This window comes from Bicyclus anynana, chromosome Z (genome assembly GCF_947172395.1).
Source record: "Bicyclus anynana chromosome Z, ilBicAnyn1.1, whole genome shotgun sequence".
NCBI classification, from domain to species: domain Eukaryota; kingdom Metazoa; phylum Arthropoda; class Insecta; order Lepidoptera; family Nymphalidae; genus Bicyclus; species Bicyclus anynana.
Window position 1 is genome coordinate 9,745,606 of NC_069110.1, and position 22,970 is coordinate 9,768,575.

At 35.3% G+C, this 22,970-nt stretch overlaps 1 protein-coding gene across 2 annotated transcripts in view; it reads right to left on the minus strand.

The window, feature by feature from the left end:
* LOC112048006 (polyhomeotic-proximal chromatin protein) overlaps positions 1-11,587 on the minus strand; it is a 68,172-nt gene extending 56,585 nt beyond the window's left edge. Inside the window, exons 1-4 of one of the 2 annotated variants that reach the window (XM_052890469.1) lie at positions 11,284-11,587; positions 5,894-6,566; positions 4,794-4,967; positions 815-1,060 (exon numbers count right to left, since the gene is read on the minus strand). In XM_052890469.1, the coding sequence (XP_052746429.1) occupies positions 815-1,060; positions 4,794-4,967; positions 5,894-6,566; positions 11,284-11,318 (1,128 nt within the window). In that variant the 5' untranslated portion in view covers positions 11,319-11,587. The remainder of the gene's footprint in view (positions 1-814; positions 1,061-4,793; positions 4,968-5,893; positions 6,567-11,283) is intronic. The other variant, XM_052890468.1, reaches the window with a different exon arrangement.
* Positions 11,588-22,970: the final 11,383 nt, after the last annotated feature.

Here is a 22,970-nt window from a genome sequence, read left to right on the forward strand (position 1 = left end):
TATAAAAACTTTCTCTATAGAATCGATGTTTCATAGTTGTAATCGTGTTCGTTGGTTACAGACCTCCATTAAAAATACCTTTTTGTGTAGTTGAATGGTGTAAAAAACGATCAACAACTTCTAGTTTAGTATAAGATATTATACCTAATCTAAGCTTGTTTTCCTCACAAAATGACAGACAATTTTGTTCGTGGATACTAGTCCTTATGTAATTAGTCTGAGCCTTCAGTACGCTGACCTATTGGAGCAGTGTGGTAGGTTTAAACTCCATATCCCCTCTCCAATAAGGAGAGCGGCCGTAAAATACGCTGATAATTAATTGTTTTTTTTTTTATTCTTTACAAGTTAGCCCTTGACTATAATCTCACTTGGTGGGTGGTAAGTGATGATGCAGTCTGATGGAAGCGGGCTAACTTGTTAGGAGGACGATGAAAATCCGCACACCGTTCGTTCGTACCGAAACCGGCCCAGCCGAGGATCGAACCCAGGACCTCCGTTTTGTAAACCCAACGCGCATACTACTGCGCCATCGCCACGGAGGCAATTAAATGTAAAATGTAGGATGATAAAGATGATGCAAGTGTAGTAATGCTATTCTTTAACGATGTTTTTATAACTCGACTAGTGCGTTTTTCGAATTCACCTCTTTCTCTCCCTGTCTAACACGATACTAGAGAATAAGAAAGACAGAGGTGAAATCGAAACGAACACTTGCGATGTATAAAAATGACAGAAGCTATTTTTATATATTTATTAATTTCGTGATTCATGATCTTAGGCATAAGGTGACTAATTAATTTTAAAATTTACATACTTGTAAGAACTTCTGTTGTTGTAATTCTTGTTGCTGAGGGATTTGCTGGATTTCAGGTTTAGGTTGTTGTTGTTGTTGCTGTTGTTGCTGAGGCGGCTGCTGTTGTTGCGGCTGCTGTTGAGTCTGCGATTGCTGTTGCTGCTGCTGTTGTTGCTGCTGCTGTTGTTGCTGCTGCTGTTGTTGTTGCTGCTGCTGTTGTTGTTGCTGCTGCTGCTGGTGTTGCTGCTGCTGGAACTGCTTCTGTAACTAAAGATCGTAACTTTTACATAACGAAATATATGTCACAATGAATAGGTTACTTATGTATTTATTAAGGAACGGCATTGGTACTTAAAACGGAAAGTAAAAGTCAAGTTATACTTTAAAGATTGTTTCGTTAATATTTCAAAATTGGTGTAGTTTAATGTCTATAATTCCACCTGCGTAGGTCGCGTTTTGGTGTTAAAAATATCCTATGACACTCACAAATAATGTGGCTTTCTGGTGGTTAAAAATAATCAATTAGTCAAATTGGTTCTGTAGATCCAGACATTACCCCTTACAACATCACTAAGTTTACTCGTACCTCTTAATATATTATTAGGATAAATTATACTCGTATTATGCATGTGGTCGCGAATATCCCATACTCTAGTAGGAAGGTATATCTTTTTTTTTATTTAATGATTAGCCCTTGACTCCGATCTCAGCTGATGTTAAGTGACGATGCAGTCTTAGACGGAAGTGGGCTAACTTGAAAGGGCTACAACTTTATTCTACCCCTATGTACCTCTGAACGCTAAAACGCGTAACGATACGTCTTTGCCAGTAGGGTGGTAACTAGCCAATCAGATAAAATCAATTTGCTGTAAATAGCCTCAGACATGGACGAGTCTTGACGAACTATTTTGTTATAAATTAGCAAAATGCTGAATTGCAATATCTTACATTGTATCAAGTTAGTTTAGTTTTGAAAGTAACTTTTCGCTTTTTAACCAAATTTAAAAAGGAGGAGGTTTTATTTATGTTTACACAATTTACACAAGTACGTTTTTAGTTTAGTAGGTACCTAGCTACTCTTTGTGTTTTACGAAGTTACTTGAATATCTTTTTAAAAAGATTTTGTTTTCGCGTTTCTAGTATAATTAGATCCAAGAAATTTAACTGCCAAGAAACATGGCTCTATAAAATCATTACGAAGTCTCGTGTCATACATTCCAGCATCAGTTGATGCTGAAACTGGAAATGAAGTTCATTCAAATTCATAATATTTAAATTCGTTTATTTCAAGTACGCTTTTTATTTTATTTCAAGAACGCTTTATTAAACTATTTATAAATAATCTACCGTGCCGTCCAAGAGCCGTGATAGCCCAGTGGATATGGCCTCTGCCTCCGATTCCGGAGGGTGTGGGTTAGAATCCGGTCCGGGGCGTGCACCTCCAACTTTTCAGTTGTGTGCATTTAAAAAAAATAAATATCACTTGTCTCAAACGGTGAACGAAAAACCTGCATACTAGAGAATTGTCTTAATTCTCTGTATGTCTGAAGTCTGCCAATCCGCATTGGGTCAGCGTGGTGGACTATTGGCCTAACCCCTCTCAATCTGAGAGGAGACTCAAGCTCAGCAGTGAGCCGAATATGGGTTGATAATGATGAAATACTCTACCACTGGACCTATTGTTGTATAGTGATCGTAATCATCACACAATACGCAATTTAGTTTACTTGGATGGTTCTTTTTCTTTAATTTGATTTTAAAACTAATCTATTGAATTGATTTTTGTGAAAAAACTATGGGATCGTTAGTAGGTCTAGCATCCAGCATCGGAATATTATCTCGTGAATACAGAATGACATATTCACGATCGATATTGGCGAAGTTTACCCAGTCCCATCTCTTTCGCCCCAACGCAACTAAAGAGAGAGCGATATTTTCAACTCTACGCAACGAAATAGAAAGAGCGATATTTTTAACTCTACACAGCGCTATACAGCGCATCGAAAAAGAGCAATATTTTCAACGAACTTTTGTTGTCTCAACGAACAAAAAAGAATTTTCTAAATCAAGTCAAGTTTAGTCATAAAAATTAAGACATTATGATGAAAGATTCCGACGACTAATTTTAACCTAGCCGCAAAAAAAAAATTACAATCATATTAATGTACCTACCTAAATCTCGCAATAATGTATGAACACAAGTGTTGGTCTAAATTGCAATTGCGCTAACAATCTTGATACCCAACGCCAACGTCCGTTATAACAGTAACCCGAACAGGGTACGGTTTAGTTTTACGCTTATGTTAAACATAAACAAAACAAGGCTAATACTGGGTAAATACTCGTGTTGTGTTTGAGTTATTTGACGCTTGCCTTGGTAAAATAATAACAATTTTCCCAAGAATTCAATATTATTATTGCTGCTATTTGCATCAAAACAAAAGTTAGCGAGAAATAGAACACGTGTACTAGTACTACCTATGTTTAACAGAATTTTAATAAATTAGGTATTTCTTACGATCTATCTATACTAATATTAAGATATTAAGATATAATTGCGGTAATCTCTGGATCTATTATCGAAAATTCTTTTACCAATTAAAAGCCATGATATTTTTGAATTATTCTCCTATTCCTACAGAAACTGTACCTATTTGGGTGAATTCGTAACACCTCGCAACAAGATGCAATTTACAACTTCCTAAATAAATAGGGAATAAGAAATATCAGTCACTCAGCGTCACTCATTTCAAAAGAGCAACTGTTGAGTTTCTTGCCGGTATCTTCTCAGCAGAACCTGCCTTCTGAACCGGTGGTAGAATCCTTACAAATAGTCAACTGACGTGTCAAAAGTGCTTGTAAACTGAGCCTACTTGAAATAAATGATTTTTGATTTGATTTTGATTGTGTTGAAAAGATGATACCGCACCAGAAGGCGCAGTCTTCGTCGACTCTCCACAAGGTGAATTGATGACAGTAAATGTGTCTCAGGCAGCCGTTGGTTGCAAGCAGCCTAAGAACCTTACGTTTAGAAGTACAAAACGCCTACATCCAGCAGTGAAAGTCTATCATCGATATTATGATGCCGAAATTGTCAGGATGTGATTTAGGCGTTTGGAAAGAAATCATACACTCTGGTGTCAGAGAGGATCACAAAAACAATCAAACAATAATACCTACCTCCCGCCATTTATTAACATGCAAAAGTCAGTATTATTTTTATTAACATGCAAAAGTCAGTATTTTTTTAATCTTAACAAAGAATCAAAATTAATAATACTGTAGAATATGTTTACAATGACATCAAAGGGAATCGACAAACACGTCGTACTAAGCAGACGTCTTACAAAGCACTTCTGTGGCAAAAAAACAACCTTCGTATTTTAGGTAAATACTTATGTATAAAGAGAAACATTGCATACTAAATGAGTTCGATTCATTTCCTAATGTGCATATTATTGCACCTTTCTCCTCAATGGTAAATGCTTCACAACATTGACATGACATTTTTTTTTAACATAGGATATCACTAAAACAATGTCAATGTTCAACTGTCAACAATTACTTAAAACATCCTAATAAGCGGTTGGTAGAGTCATAAAAATCGGATTTTATTGTATATATAGTTATCAGCAATATTAGGAAGGGATATGAATAGCTAACTTAATAAATAATTCTGTATTTTCTAATATTGTGTAGTTTGAAAACTCTGTATTAAAATAACTGGCTCAACAATAGCATTGATCTGAAAACAATTATATTTATAATCCTGTCATCAAACATCTCTAATTTTCATTTTACAAATTTGTGTTACTAAAGAGAGAGAAGAGATAAAAGAGAACAGGAATACTAAAGAAGAGAAGGAGGGAGTGTGTAAAAGAGTAGATATGTCTGCAAATGAAGTTGGCATTTTATCATTATAAGGAAAAGTAATAATAATTGCATGTTGTGCTGATCCAAATTGGTGAGGAATAAGGTTAATAAAATAATAATCACTTACAAGCTCCTGTTGGTCTTGTTGGTTTTTAAGGTGCTGCTGAATAGCTTGGTGCTGTCGCTGCAACGCCTGTTGCTGCAACTGCTGCAAATGCTGTTGCTGCAACTGTTGCAGCTGCTGCTGTTGTAGTTGTTGCAGCTGTTGTTGCTGTTGCTGCTGGATTATTTGTTGCTGAATCTGTTAAATAAACACATGCAATTTTTATACTACTAATTGGTGGAACACATTGATTACCAACCTAATGTTATCATACATTATAAAATTAATTAGGTAAGTTAATTAAAGATTAAGTTATTTTTTAAGTTTAGTTGCTGATGGACAGTAACGTCAAACCTTTGCGATTTATGTTGGTGTCCATGTAATTTACCTTTTTATGTAAATTTTGTATTTTTAATAAATAATGTGAGTAGGGATGCTTTTTATTCTAGACTAGTGAACCTGGTCAAGCTTTTCTTTGACTTATGTGCACTTCTTCTCTATCCCTACCCTACCATAGTCCTACCCTAACTCTACCCTACTCTTACTGTACCCTAACCTAAAAAAACCTCTCCCTACTTCACAGAGTATTCTAAAAAAAAATTAGCAAAATCAAAAAATAATTAGGTTCAGCCTTTCTCAAGATTACATACATTATTTTTTATATTATATATTTTACTTTTGTTTTTCTTATCAGATTTTTTTTCCAAAATAAAAAGAAATTGGTATTGGAAATATAAATCAAGCAGCCACATGCTTTCACCTACATCAATTCTTGTAAGAATAAAATAGATGAAAAAAAGCAGTAGCTTATGTAATAGCTTATTGCCAATTATATGTCAAATTTCATCTAGATCCTTTAAGACATTATGGTGTGATTGAGACACAAACATCCAGCTTTCCAAACCTTTGCCATTCATTGGTTAAATAAAAAAAAATCAGTGTTTTCAATGAAAAATTGTCGAGGCTGCTTGACCTATTCTGACACTTTTTCTGACTGACAAATTTACACAAAACCTTGACAAATTTTATATCTAAGCTTTCCTCATGAATCTCTGTCTGAATCTACTGGTGAAAACAGCATGAAAATTAGTTAAACAATATTTTAATATGTACAAAATATATACCTGTAATTTGTCATCTTCCTCTTTATGATTCCTGAATCTATAGTCTTCACCGGGTGTATGATTTTCACTTTCTGATTTTGGCTGTTTAATTTCAGGTCTGCGGAAAGTGTTATTCTGTTTATCTAAAGCCAACAATGTGTTTGCTGCTTCGTATTTGTCTTCAAATGTGATGCCAGCTTTCTCGGCTAGAGTCTCCAAATACTGAAGAGGCCTCTTGGTGGGCTTCGAAGGTCCTTTGGATTTGTCACTCTGGCTGCTGCCAGGTGACTGTTTTGGTAGAGTTCTTGTTATTGTTAAACTGTTTTTGTTGCCCTCATCTTTTTTATCACTCTTAGGTTGTAAGGTGAAGTAATTTTTGTGGTAATTATTGTCTTTGTCCTTTTCTCCGTTGATATTACTGTTCTCTATTAATGTTATAGTTGTAGAGTTGGCGACTTTTATTGTCTTGTCTTTTGTGTCTTCTTTAGACTGAACGGGGGCTCCCGAGCTGTGTGTCGGAGACAGGAGCTGTGCCGGCACATGCTGGGTCACTGATAGGTTAGCATTCGTGACATCAGAAGTATGGACTTGCTGCTTGTCGACTGGCTTTGCCAATTGTGGCTGGAAACTGGGACTTTGAGGTTGATCTTTATCCTGCTCCTTCTTTTTTTGAATATTATCTAATATTTCTGACCTAAAAATAAACAAAAAGTGCATGTATAGCAGAAGGCCGTTGAGGAAAATTATTATTACACAGTAATTCTAAATAACTAATCATTTTATATTATACCATTTGTATGTAGATAATATACCTGATCATTTCAGCCATTCCTGTAGTATAATTAATTATACTTTATTAAGTAAACTTGTCAGTGAGTATAATAGAGTATTAAATTCCAAACACTAATTTATTCAAGCGAGTAAACACATTCCTATTAATACAATTTTTGTTATTGATAAATATTACAAATAAAACTGGATGAAGCCTATTAACCCTACAAAAGCTTTACTTGATTATAAAGCATTACTAGGCAAAATAAAAAGTAATAACAAGATTCCAGCATATCAACTTAATGCAAATAATTGCAAAATTTTCAATTTATTTTGTTAATGAACCAAAGAGAAATAAGTTCATAGCACTACTCAAAGTCTCAAAGTCAAACTTATGTCAGCTATCAATGTCAATTGTCAAACATAGCCCACAGATGTACAGAGGTAGAGCCGCCATAGTTAAAATAGATCTTGATCTAGGAATCAATACGTTTTTGAAAAACCGTGTCGTGTATTTTAATTAAATCCGGTGGTATTCGGTCATACCAATTAATGATATTTAAAAGCTAATTTTTATAAAACTGTGTGATTAAGTGAAAAACTTTGTTAGATATTTGTTATTTTCCATTCTACTACTATTTAATATAAAGATCTCGTGTTACGGTGTATTTCTCTCCTAACGGTTATTTTTAGTATATATCACAGAGTAACCAGAGTGAGTCTACAAGCAACGTACAGATGACTGTGCAACCCATTAAAAAAAACAAACGTCACGCGTCTCCTTGACAACCGCTAATACAAACTTGTTTCATAATTTGTATTTCTTAGTACAACACTAGAGTCTGGCTAATGAAAGTAGAGACTGAAATCGACCGCCAAATTTAAAAAATCATTTAAACAAATTTAAAAACATGCGTTTTTATAATTTGTTTAAATTATTTTTTATTTTTGTTTGTGAATACATTACTACTTATAGATAAGTATTAAACTCAGTTACTCCAATATTTGCACTATAATTTTCGGAATTCACTCCGATTTTTTTTAATTTGGCGTGCGATTGCAGTCTCTACTTTCTAAACCAAACTAACAACAATTATGTAAATTAATTTAATAATCAATAATAACCAATAAAAAAATACTCCATCCTTTTTCTTTACTTTTAGTGAACAGTTTTAAAATATTTAAAAACATTAGACGCTCTTTTTCTTGAATAATATTGAAACTAACTGATGCGATAATTCGTGTCGTTCTAACTCGATAATGTTAATATTACTTTTTGAGATTTAAGATTTTAAAGGTCTGATTTTAGTTAAACATATCGGATTAATTTACCACTGTTGTAAATAATGGTTTATTTGTTTTGTAGAAGAAGCTTTGAGTGCAGTAATTATTTTTCTTTCGGACAGGAGGCCGCGCATATATATACAAGTTCTTAAGTAAGATTTAGAAGGTAAGGTAAGACCCGGCCTAAACTTGGGCAGGCGAGGACGGACGGAGGACAATTAAGCCCGCGTTTTGTGTGGTTGGGTAAAATTCATTTTTAACGGAGCTCTACCAACTGTAAACTACCTCACTGCTAGTTTCAAGTTTGTAGCATAAAAAATGAAGGATTTTCGTACCAACTTACGAGAGCCTTAGACCTCCTTAACCTGGCCCTGTCGCCAAATTGGTTTGTAATGGATGTCGACTAACTATAAACTATCGTCCTGCCAATTTTCAACTTTATAGCATGAAAGATGAAGGCTTTCATACAAACTTGCGAGAGCTTTTAGACCTCCCTAATCCGGCACGATCACAATATTGGTTTTTAAAAGAACATTTACTCATTATAAACTACTTTCCTGATAAATTTCCAGTTTGTAGCATGAAAGATGAAGGACTTTCTTTAAAACTTGCGGGAGCCTTAAGACCTCCTTAATCCAGCCCTGTTGCAAAATTGGTTCGTCAAAAGATGTCTGCAAACTACAAACTACCTTCGTGTCAAATTTCACGTTTGTAGCATTAAAAATGAAGGACTTTAATACAAACTTGCGAGAGCCTTTAGACCTCTTTAGTCCGGCCCTATCAGGAAATCCGTTTTTAGAGATTACCTACTAACTATCAGCTACCTCCCTGCTAAATTTCATCTTTATACGTCTAGCGGTTTTCGAAATTTCGTGACGAATGACCTTTATAAAGTAGGTATATTCTTATTATCCTAACATTGTTTCAAAATTTCATAATCAACATATTTTATTCATCATCATGTAGTTATCTGAAATACCTATATAAATTCTTAATGTACACACATAATAATATTTAAAATTATTCGAAAAAAATACTTCTTATAATTCTTTATGGTAAATTATGAAGAAACTTTGTAGATAGCAACATTACGTGGATGTCAAGGAGTAGCACGCGTGTCGTTTGTTTTTTTTATGGGTCTCGCCGGCTTCACCCACTGCTTGTAAAGACTAACTCTGGTTACTCTGTGTCAATACATAATATAAATAAAATTGAAGTGTTTGTGATTTCAAAATAGGTGACAGTGTATTTTTATATGCTTTATACATAGGTATATTTACACGATACCAAAAACGAACAAGCAAAGTTTTTTTTTAATTTGTCTGTCTTATCTTTGGAACGGCTGAACCGATTTTAATCGGGCCTTCACTGGGTGATAGAGGAGATTATTAAGCAACATATCGTTACCATTTAGGTATCAATAAGATTTATTTGGCTGAGGGCCTATATCCTAGAATCCTAGATGTTTATAATGTTAAGCTATCACCGGTGGGTACCTACCTATAAATCTAAAATGTATCTTGCCTAGTTCTAAAATACAAAGCCCTCATTAAAGTAGGATATTTTAAAATCAAGTAGGTCTTCTCTAAATATCTATCGTTTAATAAACAATTGAAAGTACCTACGTGTAATTCATAGATTTATTAAAGTAACAGTAACATAAATATGTTGGAATTATAGAAATATGGTGTGAAATTCAGTTCTACACAAACGCGGGGACCATGGATTTTCCGGGATAAAAAGTAGCTTATAAATTGCTCAATAAAAAAAGAATATTAAATACTTATAATTCCAATTCAAATCGGGGAAGACATTCCACAGATTAGCCCGGACAGACAGACAGACGGAATTAAAAAAAAACAGTTCCAAGAAAATAGCTATAAGCACTTGAGGAAACACAGTTAGTGTTTTTAAATCACAGATCACAGAAACTTCCATTTATTTTAAGTAAGTACAAGTTTTTAGTAAGTAGTGGATCCGCAACATCGCCCGCGTGAAATTCAATTTATCATACATACAACTTGGATGTTCTTCAATAACACCCTCTAACTTCCAGTGAAAATTCCATTAAAATCAGTTCAACCGATCCCGAGATTAGCTCGGACAGACAGATAAAGATTTCAAGAAAGCTTGTTAGTGTTTTAGTTTCGTGTAAATAACTACCTATTAACACAGGAAAACACATATTTTAGGTATTTCTGTATTTATTTATATTATAGGTAATATAATAGCTATGTGTTGTAGTAAAATAACTTTTATAGGTAGATATTATGTAGGGATGAGCCAACCTAATTTCATTACAAGTAGGTAATAGGTCCCGCCCTACAGCCACTATAATTTTGTAACGCCAGCCACACACGATCAAGTTTACGGTCAATTTTCTAACGCGCTTAGGGATGTGAAAGAAAAAAATATCGAAACTATAGCCATAACCATATTTCAAGTGGCTGGCGTGAAGGCCTCTGGAGTATTATTACAATAAATTACATTTCAGTAGGTAAGATGTAGGTAGGTCCGTATGTGAACATAATTATTATCGCTATAAACAATGAAACACAAAAAAACTTTCTCATCATGCAAAAAGTTTTACGATATGTATTATTGTTGCCATAATGTATCTTTTATTAGTATTTTTCAAGGTATACCTACTCAACTCATACTGAACTATAATTAGTAACAACAGACCCATGCCACATGTTTTTTTTTTGTTCATTCTTATACTTACCATCTCCTTTATAAATATAGAGCTTTGTACCTATTTAGGGACAGACACCTATATAAAAACAGCCCGTCTGGTATTATTTCACAAGGGGAAGCAAAAAATAATGAAATTGTGCGAGTGAGACGGCATTATGCAGACGCGTGTGGCGAAAGAAAGAGAATTATGCAACGCAATAGGGGAGTTGGAGAGCAAACCGGTTCTGCATGTGTGCAGACAGACTTTACCCCTCCTCCCCTCGCCAGTCGACCCTCGGTTTCGAGGGCCGTGAATTGTCGGCTTTTCCCCGAAGCGTTGCAATAATAATACCAGCTCGCAGGCTCGCTCCCCTCACTGAATAATAAAACAGCCCTTGCGGAACGATTTTTTATAAAGGCTTAGTAATGTTAACTTGCAATGGCTTCAACATTGTACTATAACAAAAACCATAGCTTTTTCCTAAGACTTTAATTCCATTTGCTCATTTGCATTTGTTAACTTGCCACTAATGTTGATGGCATGACAAATGATTGAACAGACGAGATTCACAATGATGACGAATAATTTATCACCTCATCCCACCACCGTGCCACACGCGACGCACTCTACCAAACACATTCGCAATAACAATCATAAAGTAAATAATAAAATAAAATACCTTTTGGTGTAAAAACCATAAGAACAACGTTCCATCGTTTCAAAATAAAGGGTTAACTTAAACGTAAGCGCCGACCCATGCGGCAGTAATTAAAAGAAAAACAAACAAAAAGGTAAGGACATCGAGACATTCGCACAGGTGAAAGTGAACACAACACTTGTTATCGATGAAAACGACATACAAACACACTTTATCGATAGTCCGGTTCTCGTCTCATTGTAACAACAGCCTTCTTTGCGAATGGCGAAATACGACTGTGTGTAAATGTAGAGAATGCGCGCGACGCCGCTCTACCACCGGCTCCGTCACGCCGCACCCATTCCCCTCGCTTCTCCGCGTAACGCTCTCTATCACGTATCTCCAATGGTACGCCCGCTACTCACTCGGCTCTACCATTGGTCGGTTCATTCTACGACCGTTCCACAAACAAAACCGGTTGCAATGAACGGCCGAAAGGGCGCAAGGAACGAAATTAGTGTTTCTGAATTATTATTACAACTATTTCTCTCTTGCTCTATCTTTTTAAAAAGCGCGAGAGAGCAAATTTAAAATATTAGGTTGGCGCTTCATCCCGTCCACGCTTGTGTGCTTTTTTGTCCATTAAATATTTCACATTATTATTACTATAATTAAAAATTCTAATATACTAAACGTTATGTAATATAGCATACATTACAAGTTACATACATAGGAAATTTATATTCAATTTGCATAATTAGTTCTTTAAATAATTTTTTTTTATTTAAGTGGAAGATAACTAGTTTATTAAAAATTTACCAGTAGGTTATTTTTTAAAAACACAATTTTATTAAAACCTAAAAAATATAAATGACCCAATTAATTTTAATTTTCCTTTTACCTATCTTCCAATAGAATAGATATAGGTATCTAGATAAGGTTTCGCGTGGTTACGGATACGTCCCAAATGGCTTCACTTCTCAACCCTCATAATCCTTACTGCATCGGGTTTTATATCTGCCTGTCCCTTTCTAACATGCGCTACCTATGCATAACCATGTCGTTAATCGTAACTCGAACTATAATTATTTTACGACTACTTATAAATCGACTAACGTAGATACAATACTATTTGTAATAAATAATAATTTGATAGCAGTAATTAGGTAGTTAGATAGCCTGATCAAAATTTAAAAAAAATCCTGAATTGGGGGCGCCACAAGTACATACATATTTTTAGCAATCTATGCTGCTAGTGGAAGCACAGTATAATCTACTGTGGTGGAAGGATGTTCCTTTTTACTTTTCGCAACATGGTGAATATGTGTTTTTCGGTCCGGCTATACCTACCTACCTCCTTACCTGGGTTTAATATAAATATAATTTGTTTTACACTAATTAGGTAACTAACTAACTAAGTAATAAAAATACCAAAAAAATCTAAAGTGTCCGTAATTAATTTCGACTCAGTTCTGATTAATTAATTATGTTTTAATTTAAATGTTCGTTAATTTTTATGAACTTCGTTGAAATTTGGACAGACACATTACGTCATAAACGTCATTGTAGTTCATGAAACTACCGCGGCTGTATTGGAGATTCCCTGCAACACGCACATTTAAATTAATTTTCTAAATTCTTACAAACTAATCGACCAACAATAACATTATTAACCACTTTTTTCAAATAATACGCTAATTTTGTGAAGTGGATAGCATGTTAAAGGAAGCTACCTACTCACCTGTCTGAACCACCACGGAGGCACGAAATGTACCTAAGAGAAAAGCTAAATATTTCAATTTGTTTGATTTATTAGTAAAAATATATTTGTTATTACTTGTAAAAATTATGACTTATCTAGAAAATATAACTAATAAGGAGCCCCTATAAAGTGCTGCCATCTAGTAGTGTACTGTGTAGTGGTATTTTTTTGAGTCGTTCACTTCCACGCCATCTGTGTAAGCTTTCGATAAATAAGGCGTGCATTGCATGGTTACATTGATAGGCTGGACAGACTACTTTAGTATTTTAGTCGAGTACGAACATTTTTTGGATTTACCGCCCAAAAATTGTTCGTACTCAACTAAAATACTAAAGTAGTCCAAACTAGACTTAAGAGAAATAACAACGCTCTTGTTATGTACCTAGCTACTAATTTTACTACCTATCAGAACAGAAGCTTTGTAAAACAAAACTCGACCAGTTTCTTCAAGACTTATAAAATTAAATAGTTTTTCTCCAAAGCTAAAATAATACTATAGTTTTTGATGAATGATCATTAGCTTTCAACTAAATTGAAAAAATATTATATTTTTTAGAATACATAACAATTTTTTATTTTTAAATATAACTTTTTGTCAATACGAGCCAAATTGAGGTCGGCCATGATGATCTATAAAATAACTGTTTTATGACGTCACGTTAACACTAAACTTCTACGAAACGGGGTGTTTAACTAACCAGTTTTACGTTTATTTCATTAGTGACAAAAAGTAACATCGTGACGTCACAACATGGATGAAGCATTTTTGACGCTTGGAAAATATTTATATATTCGGAGCCTTATTCCATGTTCTACAAGAAATTAATGTTGTTTATGTTAAATTTGATACGAGTCAACTACCCTATAATATTGGATATAATAATTGTCTAAGAAAAACTCTACTTTTTTGCAGAATTTCTCTAAAGTCGTTCACTTTTCAATTTTCACAAATATATTCGATAGTTTATTCACTTCCACATCCTGCCAAACACGTCGCTGACATGATGTGAACTGGACCGTGTGTGGCTGGCGTTACCCGTATTTAGGGTTATTAGTACCTAGGTAAGTAAGGAAGATATACATACTTATTTATTTATTTGCGCTGACTTTGGCTACCTTTTTGAGTATTCTGGTCATTTTTATAGATGAGTACCTCGGCTGATAATGATGATAGATAAGTACATACTTAATATTAAGTATTATAAGTTTGCTTTTTACCCTAAGAATTTTTAATTACTAAAAATGCCAGTTTTATGGGATGTCCTGCCGTTAGCGCTGCAGGCACGTTAACTTATTGGATGGTGAGTCACTAGCGTTAAAAACTTTTAATGGACTTAGTTCCAAAACCAAGAACTAGAATGTAGACACCTAAGTAGAATTATGAATGAAATATAGAAACTTTTAATGGACTCAGTGTCAAAAGAAAGAGTAATTGGCAGGTGCTTACCAACCTACTTAAGTAGAATTATGAGAGAAATGTTTAATTAAACTTTTAATGGACTTAGTGCCCAGCGGTAGAGTTCTTTGTGACAGATAAATCCCGCCCGGAGAAGTAGGTAGATACGTAGGTATTAACATGCTATGCTTGGTCACAGAAAACATATGTACAAAGCTTGGTTTTACCACCAATTTACCTAAGTAAGTAGGTATATTAACTTACAGGTTATCTAACTTACCTAGGTACCTACTCGTATTTTTGTGTTTGGTGAAATTACTCTATGTAACCTACCTTTGGGAACCTCTGTTTCTTACGTATGTCTAACTAGGTATATCATACTATGGTGTGCATTTCATAGATGCAAAAAAACACTGCTTAGCCCGAGACACACTACGACTACGAACCTATTACTACATGACCTATAATGGCAAACGAAATTTTAATTTTGAATAATTTGAAGGTATTGTACCTAAGTACCCTAGATAAAAACGGTGTGAACGCTATGATATTAACATGCCGTGTATAATTACAAAAAATGTAATCTGTGAGTGTGACCATCCTAGTGACAATATCGATTGTTACTTCAGGACGGTCGTACTAGATGGCGCTGTTTAATAAAATTTAGATTTTAATAAGTTTTTTTTAAAGAATATTTCCCATATCTTCTAAACATAACCAATATTCCCGTTCCCCTTCAACTAGTCGGGTAAGACTGTAGGAGTGGGTACGACAATAGCCCAAAGGGGCGGGGATCTAACCACCAACCCATGGTGGTGATATAATCCGACCGCTTTACCGTTGAGCTATTGAGCCCTCGTGCTGTCTATTTTGCAATTCTACAATGGTCCTCATTATACGACACTGGCATAAACGACTGTCCTAATAAAACAAGTACCCATCCAATGAATCCAATGGATTTACATTTTTCGGTTACATCGTCTGACAAATACGTACCGTCGAGCGATTTGGCGTTCTGGTACGATGTCGTGTAGACACCGAAAGGGGTGTGGAATTTCTTCCTCCTCCTAACAAGTTAGTCAGATCTTAGATTGCATCATCACTTACAATCAGGTGATATTGTAGTCAAGGGCTAGCTAGTAAAATAAAAAATACTTATCTTCCTAAAAATCCTTGAACCACTAGAACTTTGTAATACTTACTTTAAACAATAAAATTATTTTTGGGAGCAATAGGTGAAGGTCCCTAGGTCCCTAACTAGGTAGGTATAGATACGAAAGATTAGGAGATAAGAAGGTAGGTATTTTTTCCTCCTACCTTATTGTAAGCTCGCTGAATGATGATACCCACGTAGGTACTTAAGTATTTATTATTATTAACAGTCTATTTGAATTGTCCACTATAGGTAGGGCTGCCAACCGTACTTTAATATATAGTATTGTACTATATTTCGGGTCTGCGTACTATACTATACTGTTGTGTACTGAAGAAATATATAGTACCTACGTTAAAATACTATATTTTCAACACTGATTACAAACAAACAAAATTTTCATTTTAAATCTTTATGAACATTAATTTTCGACAAACGCAATAACGTCTAGTTTACGTCTTTCTTATTGAGTTCCAATTATTAAACAAACAAATTTTTAAAAAATAAATGTTGATATTTGCTTATTCCATAAAATACTATATTTTATTTAAGTGTACTATATTTTTTTATAGCTAAATCTGGAAATACTTTATTGTTCTGAAAAAAAATGGTAGCAACCCTAACTATAAGGCCGCCTCATATAATGCTAGCCACTCACCATCCGATAAACCCACACGCCTGCAGAGCTACAGGCTTGACGTCCGATAAAACCCATAAAAAACAACCGTCACTACAAACATTTTTCATAATTTGTATTTCTAGATTTAACACTAACAACAATTACGTAAATTTATATCATAATTAATGGTCTTAGTTCATAATAGACTATTACCTAATCAATAAATTGCTCATAAAAAAAATACACCATCTTATTATTTTTAGATTTTTTGAACAGTTTTTAAAATATTTAAAAAAATAAGTCTTGAAGATTTTGCTTGAATAATATTGAAAATTACTGATCGTGTAGTACTGACTCGAGAATGTATTCGTTTTTGAATTTGTATTTCGAGTGTCTGCATCGCTGCCGTGTTCCGTACGCTCTATCTGGCTATTGTTCTTTAATCTGTGGCTTTAGGCATGTGAGCTTACTTAATCGTCAGTGGCTGACATAGCGGAGGGTTTAAGCCCATATGGCTGCCCCAATGCGGATTAAAAGGCTCAAACCAATAAAATGCTTTAAAAGGAATCTATTATTATTAATTAGATAGCTACCCATACTTACCGCTATTTAGGTAAGTAGTTAGATAATTAGAATGCATGAAGAAATCGCTACATAGCATCTTTCTAGGGTTCCGTAGCCAAATAGCAAAAACGGAACCCTTATAGATTCGTTATGTCTGTCTGTTTGTCAGTCCATCCGTATGTCACAGCCATACGTTTTACTGAAACTATAAGATATATACCTATAACCTAGTGTTGAAACTTGGTGAGTAGATGTATTCCGTGAACCACAATAAGATTTTCATTCAAACTTAGAAAAAAAAAATATGGTGGTCCCCCATACTTAAAACTGCAACTTACAATTTATTTCATCAAACCCACACGTGTAAGGTATCTATGGATAGGTCTTCATAAATTATATTGAAGTTTCCAATATAATTTTTTTCTGAACTAAAAAAAATAGTTATTTCGAGAGACACTTCCAAAGTGGTAAAATGTATCCCCCCTGTAACTTCTAAAATAAGAGAATGATAAAGTTAAAAAAATATAAGTAATGTGCTGTATTACATTACCATGCAAACTTCCACCGAAAATTGGTTTGAACGAGATCTTGTAAGTAGTTTTTTTTTAATTTAATACGTCATAAATCGTAATCGTAATATGTGTACATAATTAATGAGCAAGCAGAATATGTTACTTGCTTCTACGGAACCCTTCATGGGCGAGTCCGACTCGCACTTGGCCGCTTTTTTATCCTGCTCTCTTCATTATACCTAGGCATCTATATAGGTAACAATGAGTACAAATGAAGTACTGACCTATAATGAAACAATAAAGTTTATAAATTAATAATTCAGATAGAAATCGAGAAATGCATTGGTATAAAAGTGGCCAAGGTAGAGCCGTGGTGCACTCATGGACCATGTAGGTTTAACAGAGGTGTTCCAGGCAATATCATACAGTAATTCAGCCATTGACGGTCAATTATTCTCACGTTTCTGCAGCGCAAACGGCAGCGAAGAAGTTTCTTAAGTCGAGTCCTTGGTACATCAAAAATGATCGCCTGCATCGTAAACTAAAAATTAAAACTATAAAGACAGAAGTTGCACACTCAATGAAAACATACCAAAAGCGTATTCGTAAACATTCAAATCAACTTGCAAGGAACCTAATGATGAAGAAACCTGGTACAACTTTCAAAAGGCTCAAGAGACCGAGCACCACAAGATGTCATGAAATAGACACTACATTATTATATTTGGGCAAATCACTGGATTTCGCACTAAACACGCCTTAATTTAAATACTTAAAATCCCGCTGAATGTCTCACGACAGATTGCAGGAATATTAAGAGACTAAATAAAAAAAAAAGTCGAGTCGTCATCCACGCAGTGACCAATACACGATCAGCAGTCGTGGGTGCTGCAGAAACATGAGAATAATTGATCGTCAATGGCGTGCAGTAGGTGCTGACCACGTCTCTACAATACCTACTAAGCGTATTGCTGTATTTGTGACATAGTTATGTACCTACCTAGGTAAAAAATAAAGCCAAATTCGATAAGTGGGTAGGTAGGTAGTTTTATGTCCCTCTTCATTACTATTCTACACCAAACGGAGATTTTTTTCTGTATCTTCCTTCATCCATTATTCTTTTTTTATCCCTCTCATGCGTATTTAATTTCGCATTTGTCTCGCTCACTCTCGTGTGTGGGTGTGGGGACCATCGGCCGTTGAACCCTACAACAGCTGTTTTCATCGTGTAGGTAATAATAATTATAAATACTAAGATAGATAAATAAAACAGGCCTGATATAGGTTTTCTCATAAAATATACATCTGTTAGGTAGGTACGAGTAGGTACCCACTAGCTACTTCGCGTAAGTATGTTAATCCTTATAACATCAGCTACATGTCCGTCATAGTTCTGTCAAATTAGGTCGAGCAGTTTCAGAGATAAGCCAGAATAGATTGACAAAAAAAAATTATATAAAAAAAATTGAAATAGGCAGGTATGTAAGTAGGTAGGTATAAATCGTACAAACTTTCATAAAAAGCTATTAAGTAATTAAAATTTAATACAGACTTCAGTTTTGTTTATTTGTACCTATTGATGTAGGGGAAAGCCGGGTAAAGAGAACACCTTAACGTTTGATACTTTTCCATAATGTTTCAACGTTTCAGACACGTGATATTTAATTTCTTAAAAAGCAGGTAACTGAAAAGGGGCATACCCCGGTCCGGATTCGAACCTACGCCCCTTCGACTCGAAGGCAAAGGTCATATCCACTGGGCTATCACTCCTCATTACTTTAATACCTACTAAAGACCTAATCCTATCCTTCATCTTTTATCTCATAGTGTGGGAAGGTGTATGAACATAGCGAAACTTTATGGAAACCTCAAGGAACATTATAGTTTCTTCTTCTATCTTTATCTATTTCGCTATACTCACTATATTCGCTAAGGTTTTTAGGGTTAGTCTACCAAAGACTAATCCTAAAACCTGACTGCGTAAATTGTAATGGGAAAATAATAAACGCCTAGTACGTACTTACACGAATTATTACAATTCAGAAAGATACAGGTTACTTTAATAGAAGAGAACTATTTTTGTCGTGCATAGAATCATCCAGTGATCGATATCTTTGGCTTGCAGGGTAACAGGGAAGCCGCTGCATCGATCGCGGGGTGGCACAGAACCCTCTGAGTGTGTGTGACTAGGGTTGCCAGCATTTCTACAAAAAAGTAGTATCTCCTTCAGTGTAGCTTAGGGAGGCCCTAGATTGTTCCCAGTTCCTGTACACTTTCAGTTAGTCACTTTGGAAAATCCTATTCTGATTATACCGGTCTATACGCTCTTTTCTTTTACGTCTTTAGAAATGAGGAGATCCGCAGAAGAACCAAAGTCACCGACATAGCTCAACGAGTTGCGAAGCTGAAGTGGCAATCGGCGGGGCACATAGTTCGAAGAGCCAATGGACGTTGGGGTCCCCCAACCAGGTGGACTGACGACATCAAGCGAGTCGCAGGGATTCGCTGGATGCAGGTGGCTCAGTATCGTGATGTTTGGAAGTCCTTACAAAAGCCCTATGTCCTGCAGTGGACGTCCATCGGCTGATATGATGATGATGATGATACGCTCTTTATAACGCCGAATGCGTTGTGCCCATGCATAGACTTTCTGCTTCAAGAAGTTATGCGTTCGGTGACACATGCCAAGTACTGGGACGTATGTATGTCAGTCTCAGCAAAAACCTAGTTCATAAATCGCATAGCTCTAGGGCTACTGTTGCCCTCCTTGAAGCAGATTAGCTAAGCTATAAGAGTTCTAGCTAGTGTGATACGCCTTTCGATTCTGGTCCGCCAAACACACGCCAAACAGCTTTCTTATTGTTATGCAAAGTGTTAAAAAATAACTGAAGCGATAGAGATTTTTATCTTACATTTATGGACGTCCAGCTTTCCTCATTGTTATAATAAATTCTATAGTTTTGTTATAAATATATAGTTGTAATAAACGGTACCAGGTCCAATTCTGTACAATGAAGATATTTTGAATTTTTTTGTTGGAGTGCATTATTTTTCGGGATGCCTTCTCTATCCAAAGTGAGGGTGATTTTTTTATCATCTATCCCATTATTTATTATTGTATTTTTGTACTACACAGAAGGGTTTAAAGTGGAATCTATGGAACCCTATCTATGGAACCCGGGTGGCCCGACACGAACTTGGCCGGTTTTTTGTAATTCGTTCGTAAGTTCGGAACTCGATAAGCTTACAATGTGTGTTTGCATTTCGAAAACTTATGTTCATAAAGTTTTATATGAAAGAATTTGTTTGTTAGATTTCAGTGTGAGAAATATGGTATTTTCCGTACTTTTAGATTTCTACACATACCCAAAACAGTAGTTCAATATAATATAATGCAATAGTACGGTTGGCAACCCTAGTTATGGCTTTTGTAAGAGCCCAAGCTCCCTCCGTCGCTCCCTTGACTATGACGGAATACAGATCTACAGAGAAAGTTTATATTATGAGGACAGGAGGAAATTTGCCTCTTTTTGACCTTGACACCAAAGAAAGTTTTTGGGAACGATTGTGTTTAAGCTTCTTATACTTGCTTCATTTATTTGCGTTTTCTTTTAGCGGATTAAAAAATTGCAAACTGAAACCCTATTCCATTTCACGCTGCTTAAGATCTCTTTGAACTTTAACTGCAAATATTATGGCAAACTTTGCCGAAATTACAGGTAGAATGAAATACGTCGTTAGTAGTATTTTGTGTCGTCACAGAACATAAAGCACGGCTGCGTGATGTGCGTCCTAGTAAAGTGAAGGTTTAAGAGTGGCAAAGGATTAGTACTGAATACCAGTCTAAATTATAGGAGCTTCTAAAACTATCAAACAAAAAAGAAATACTAGGTACCCTAGCTTAAGCCTGAATATATTATAAGTAATATTACCAAAAATTTGTTTTTTTTTAAATTTTCGTGTTTTTGTTTTGATGCCTAGGAACGTATCCTTGTATAATCCAATTCACGGTTTTGTATTTGATTTACTTCACCAGCGTATAAGTAGGTACATCCGCTTTACAGTAATGCACAAAAATACCGATAACCAATGGCGTGCACAAGCTTTTTAACTAAGGTATGCACAGTCAGTAAAAATTGGAAAATTCCTTGTCCAACTATGTATTCTGTGATCCAACAAGGGTTTGTATCGATTCCTTAGGGTAAGCAGTGCACATGTGCATCTATGAAGTGCACGCCACTGCCGAAAACCAAACCCAACATCATGGGATAGACGATGATCTAATTTTTTTTCAAACTTGTTTTATACCATTTTATAGACGAAATTAATACATACACATACTAAATTTTATCTTTCTGGCTTTAACAAACTCTGAGTTATCTTACTGACAACTTTATCTTTTTAATTAACAACGGAATTATTATGCAATTTTCGATTACCAAGTACGTTTTTTAAGTTGGTCGACTATAACAATTTAAATAGCGATTGCTAATTAGCCGTTATAGTTTTCTTTGTAATTCCAATAAATGTAAACAACCATTTAGACGGTAGAGGGTGGGGACACTTGACTCTAACAAAAATTACCTCTTAAAAGCTTAATAACAAACGGATCCCTAAATCGAAAAGTATTCAAAGAAGACCCTTCATATCTTTTAAAGACCTATTTAACGATACCCCACACTGAGATAAACGAGTAAAAAAAGTCATCCCCACTTTACATGTTGGGGTACCTACCCTAAAAATTTTTTTATCAAGATTTTATTTTACGACTTTGTTCACATTTTTAATGTACATATTCATATCAATTTACAGTTTTCTAGTAGTAATAGTCTTTGCGCTAAGCCGCGGAGACGGACATGACGAAACTATAAGTGTTCCTTGTGGACTACGGAACCCTAAAAATTAGCTTATTGGCCCTTCTGTCATCAGTCGAGGCAACTAGCCGCGGTGAAATTATTCGGAGAAACTTTTTGGCACTAAGACATAATGAATTTATGATCTTAGCAACAAGTCAATCAGGAATAGTGTTGTTTACTTAAACATACCTAGGAGCAGCAGGGGGTCGTGATCAGGAACCAGTAGCTTTAACTGTAACAATGAAAATGAAGACATTAAGCCCTCATTCGCACGAGAGTATTTTTAACGGACGTTAAAAAAGTGGCCAAATACAAGAAATGCATTCCCAAGAATCGTCGTCGTTTACACGACAGCGTTTTTTACACACTTTTTTATCCAGCAGTGTTGCATTTTGAATTTTGGATATAGACCTTCATTCAACTTTATACTATACGCTTCGCCTGCCAACGCAGGATTTTAACGCATCGCTTTTGTAACTCTCGTGCGAATGATGCCGATACAATTACTGAAAGGTGTTATTGTTTAAAACTCCTTTTGTTTGTCAGTTTTGACGGCCTCCGTGGCGCAGTGGTATGCGCGGTGGATTTACTAGACGGAGGTCCTGGGTTCGAACCCCGGCTGGGCCGATTGAGGTTTTCTTAATTGGTCCAGGTCTGGCTGGTGGGAGGCTTCGGCCACGGATAGTTACCACCCTACCGACAAAGACGTACCGCCAAGCGATTTAGCGTTCCTGTATGATGTTGTGAAAAAACCTAGAGGGGTGTGGATTTCATCCTACTCCTAATAAGTTAGCCCGCTTTCATCTTAGATTGCATCATCACTTAACTAACTGATTCGGTTACGGTTGATAAGGTTCCGTTTTTCCC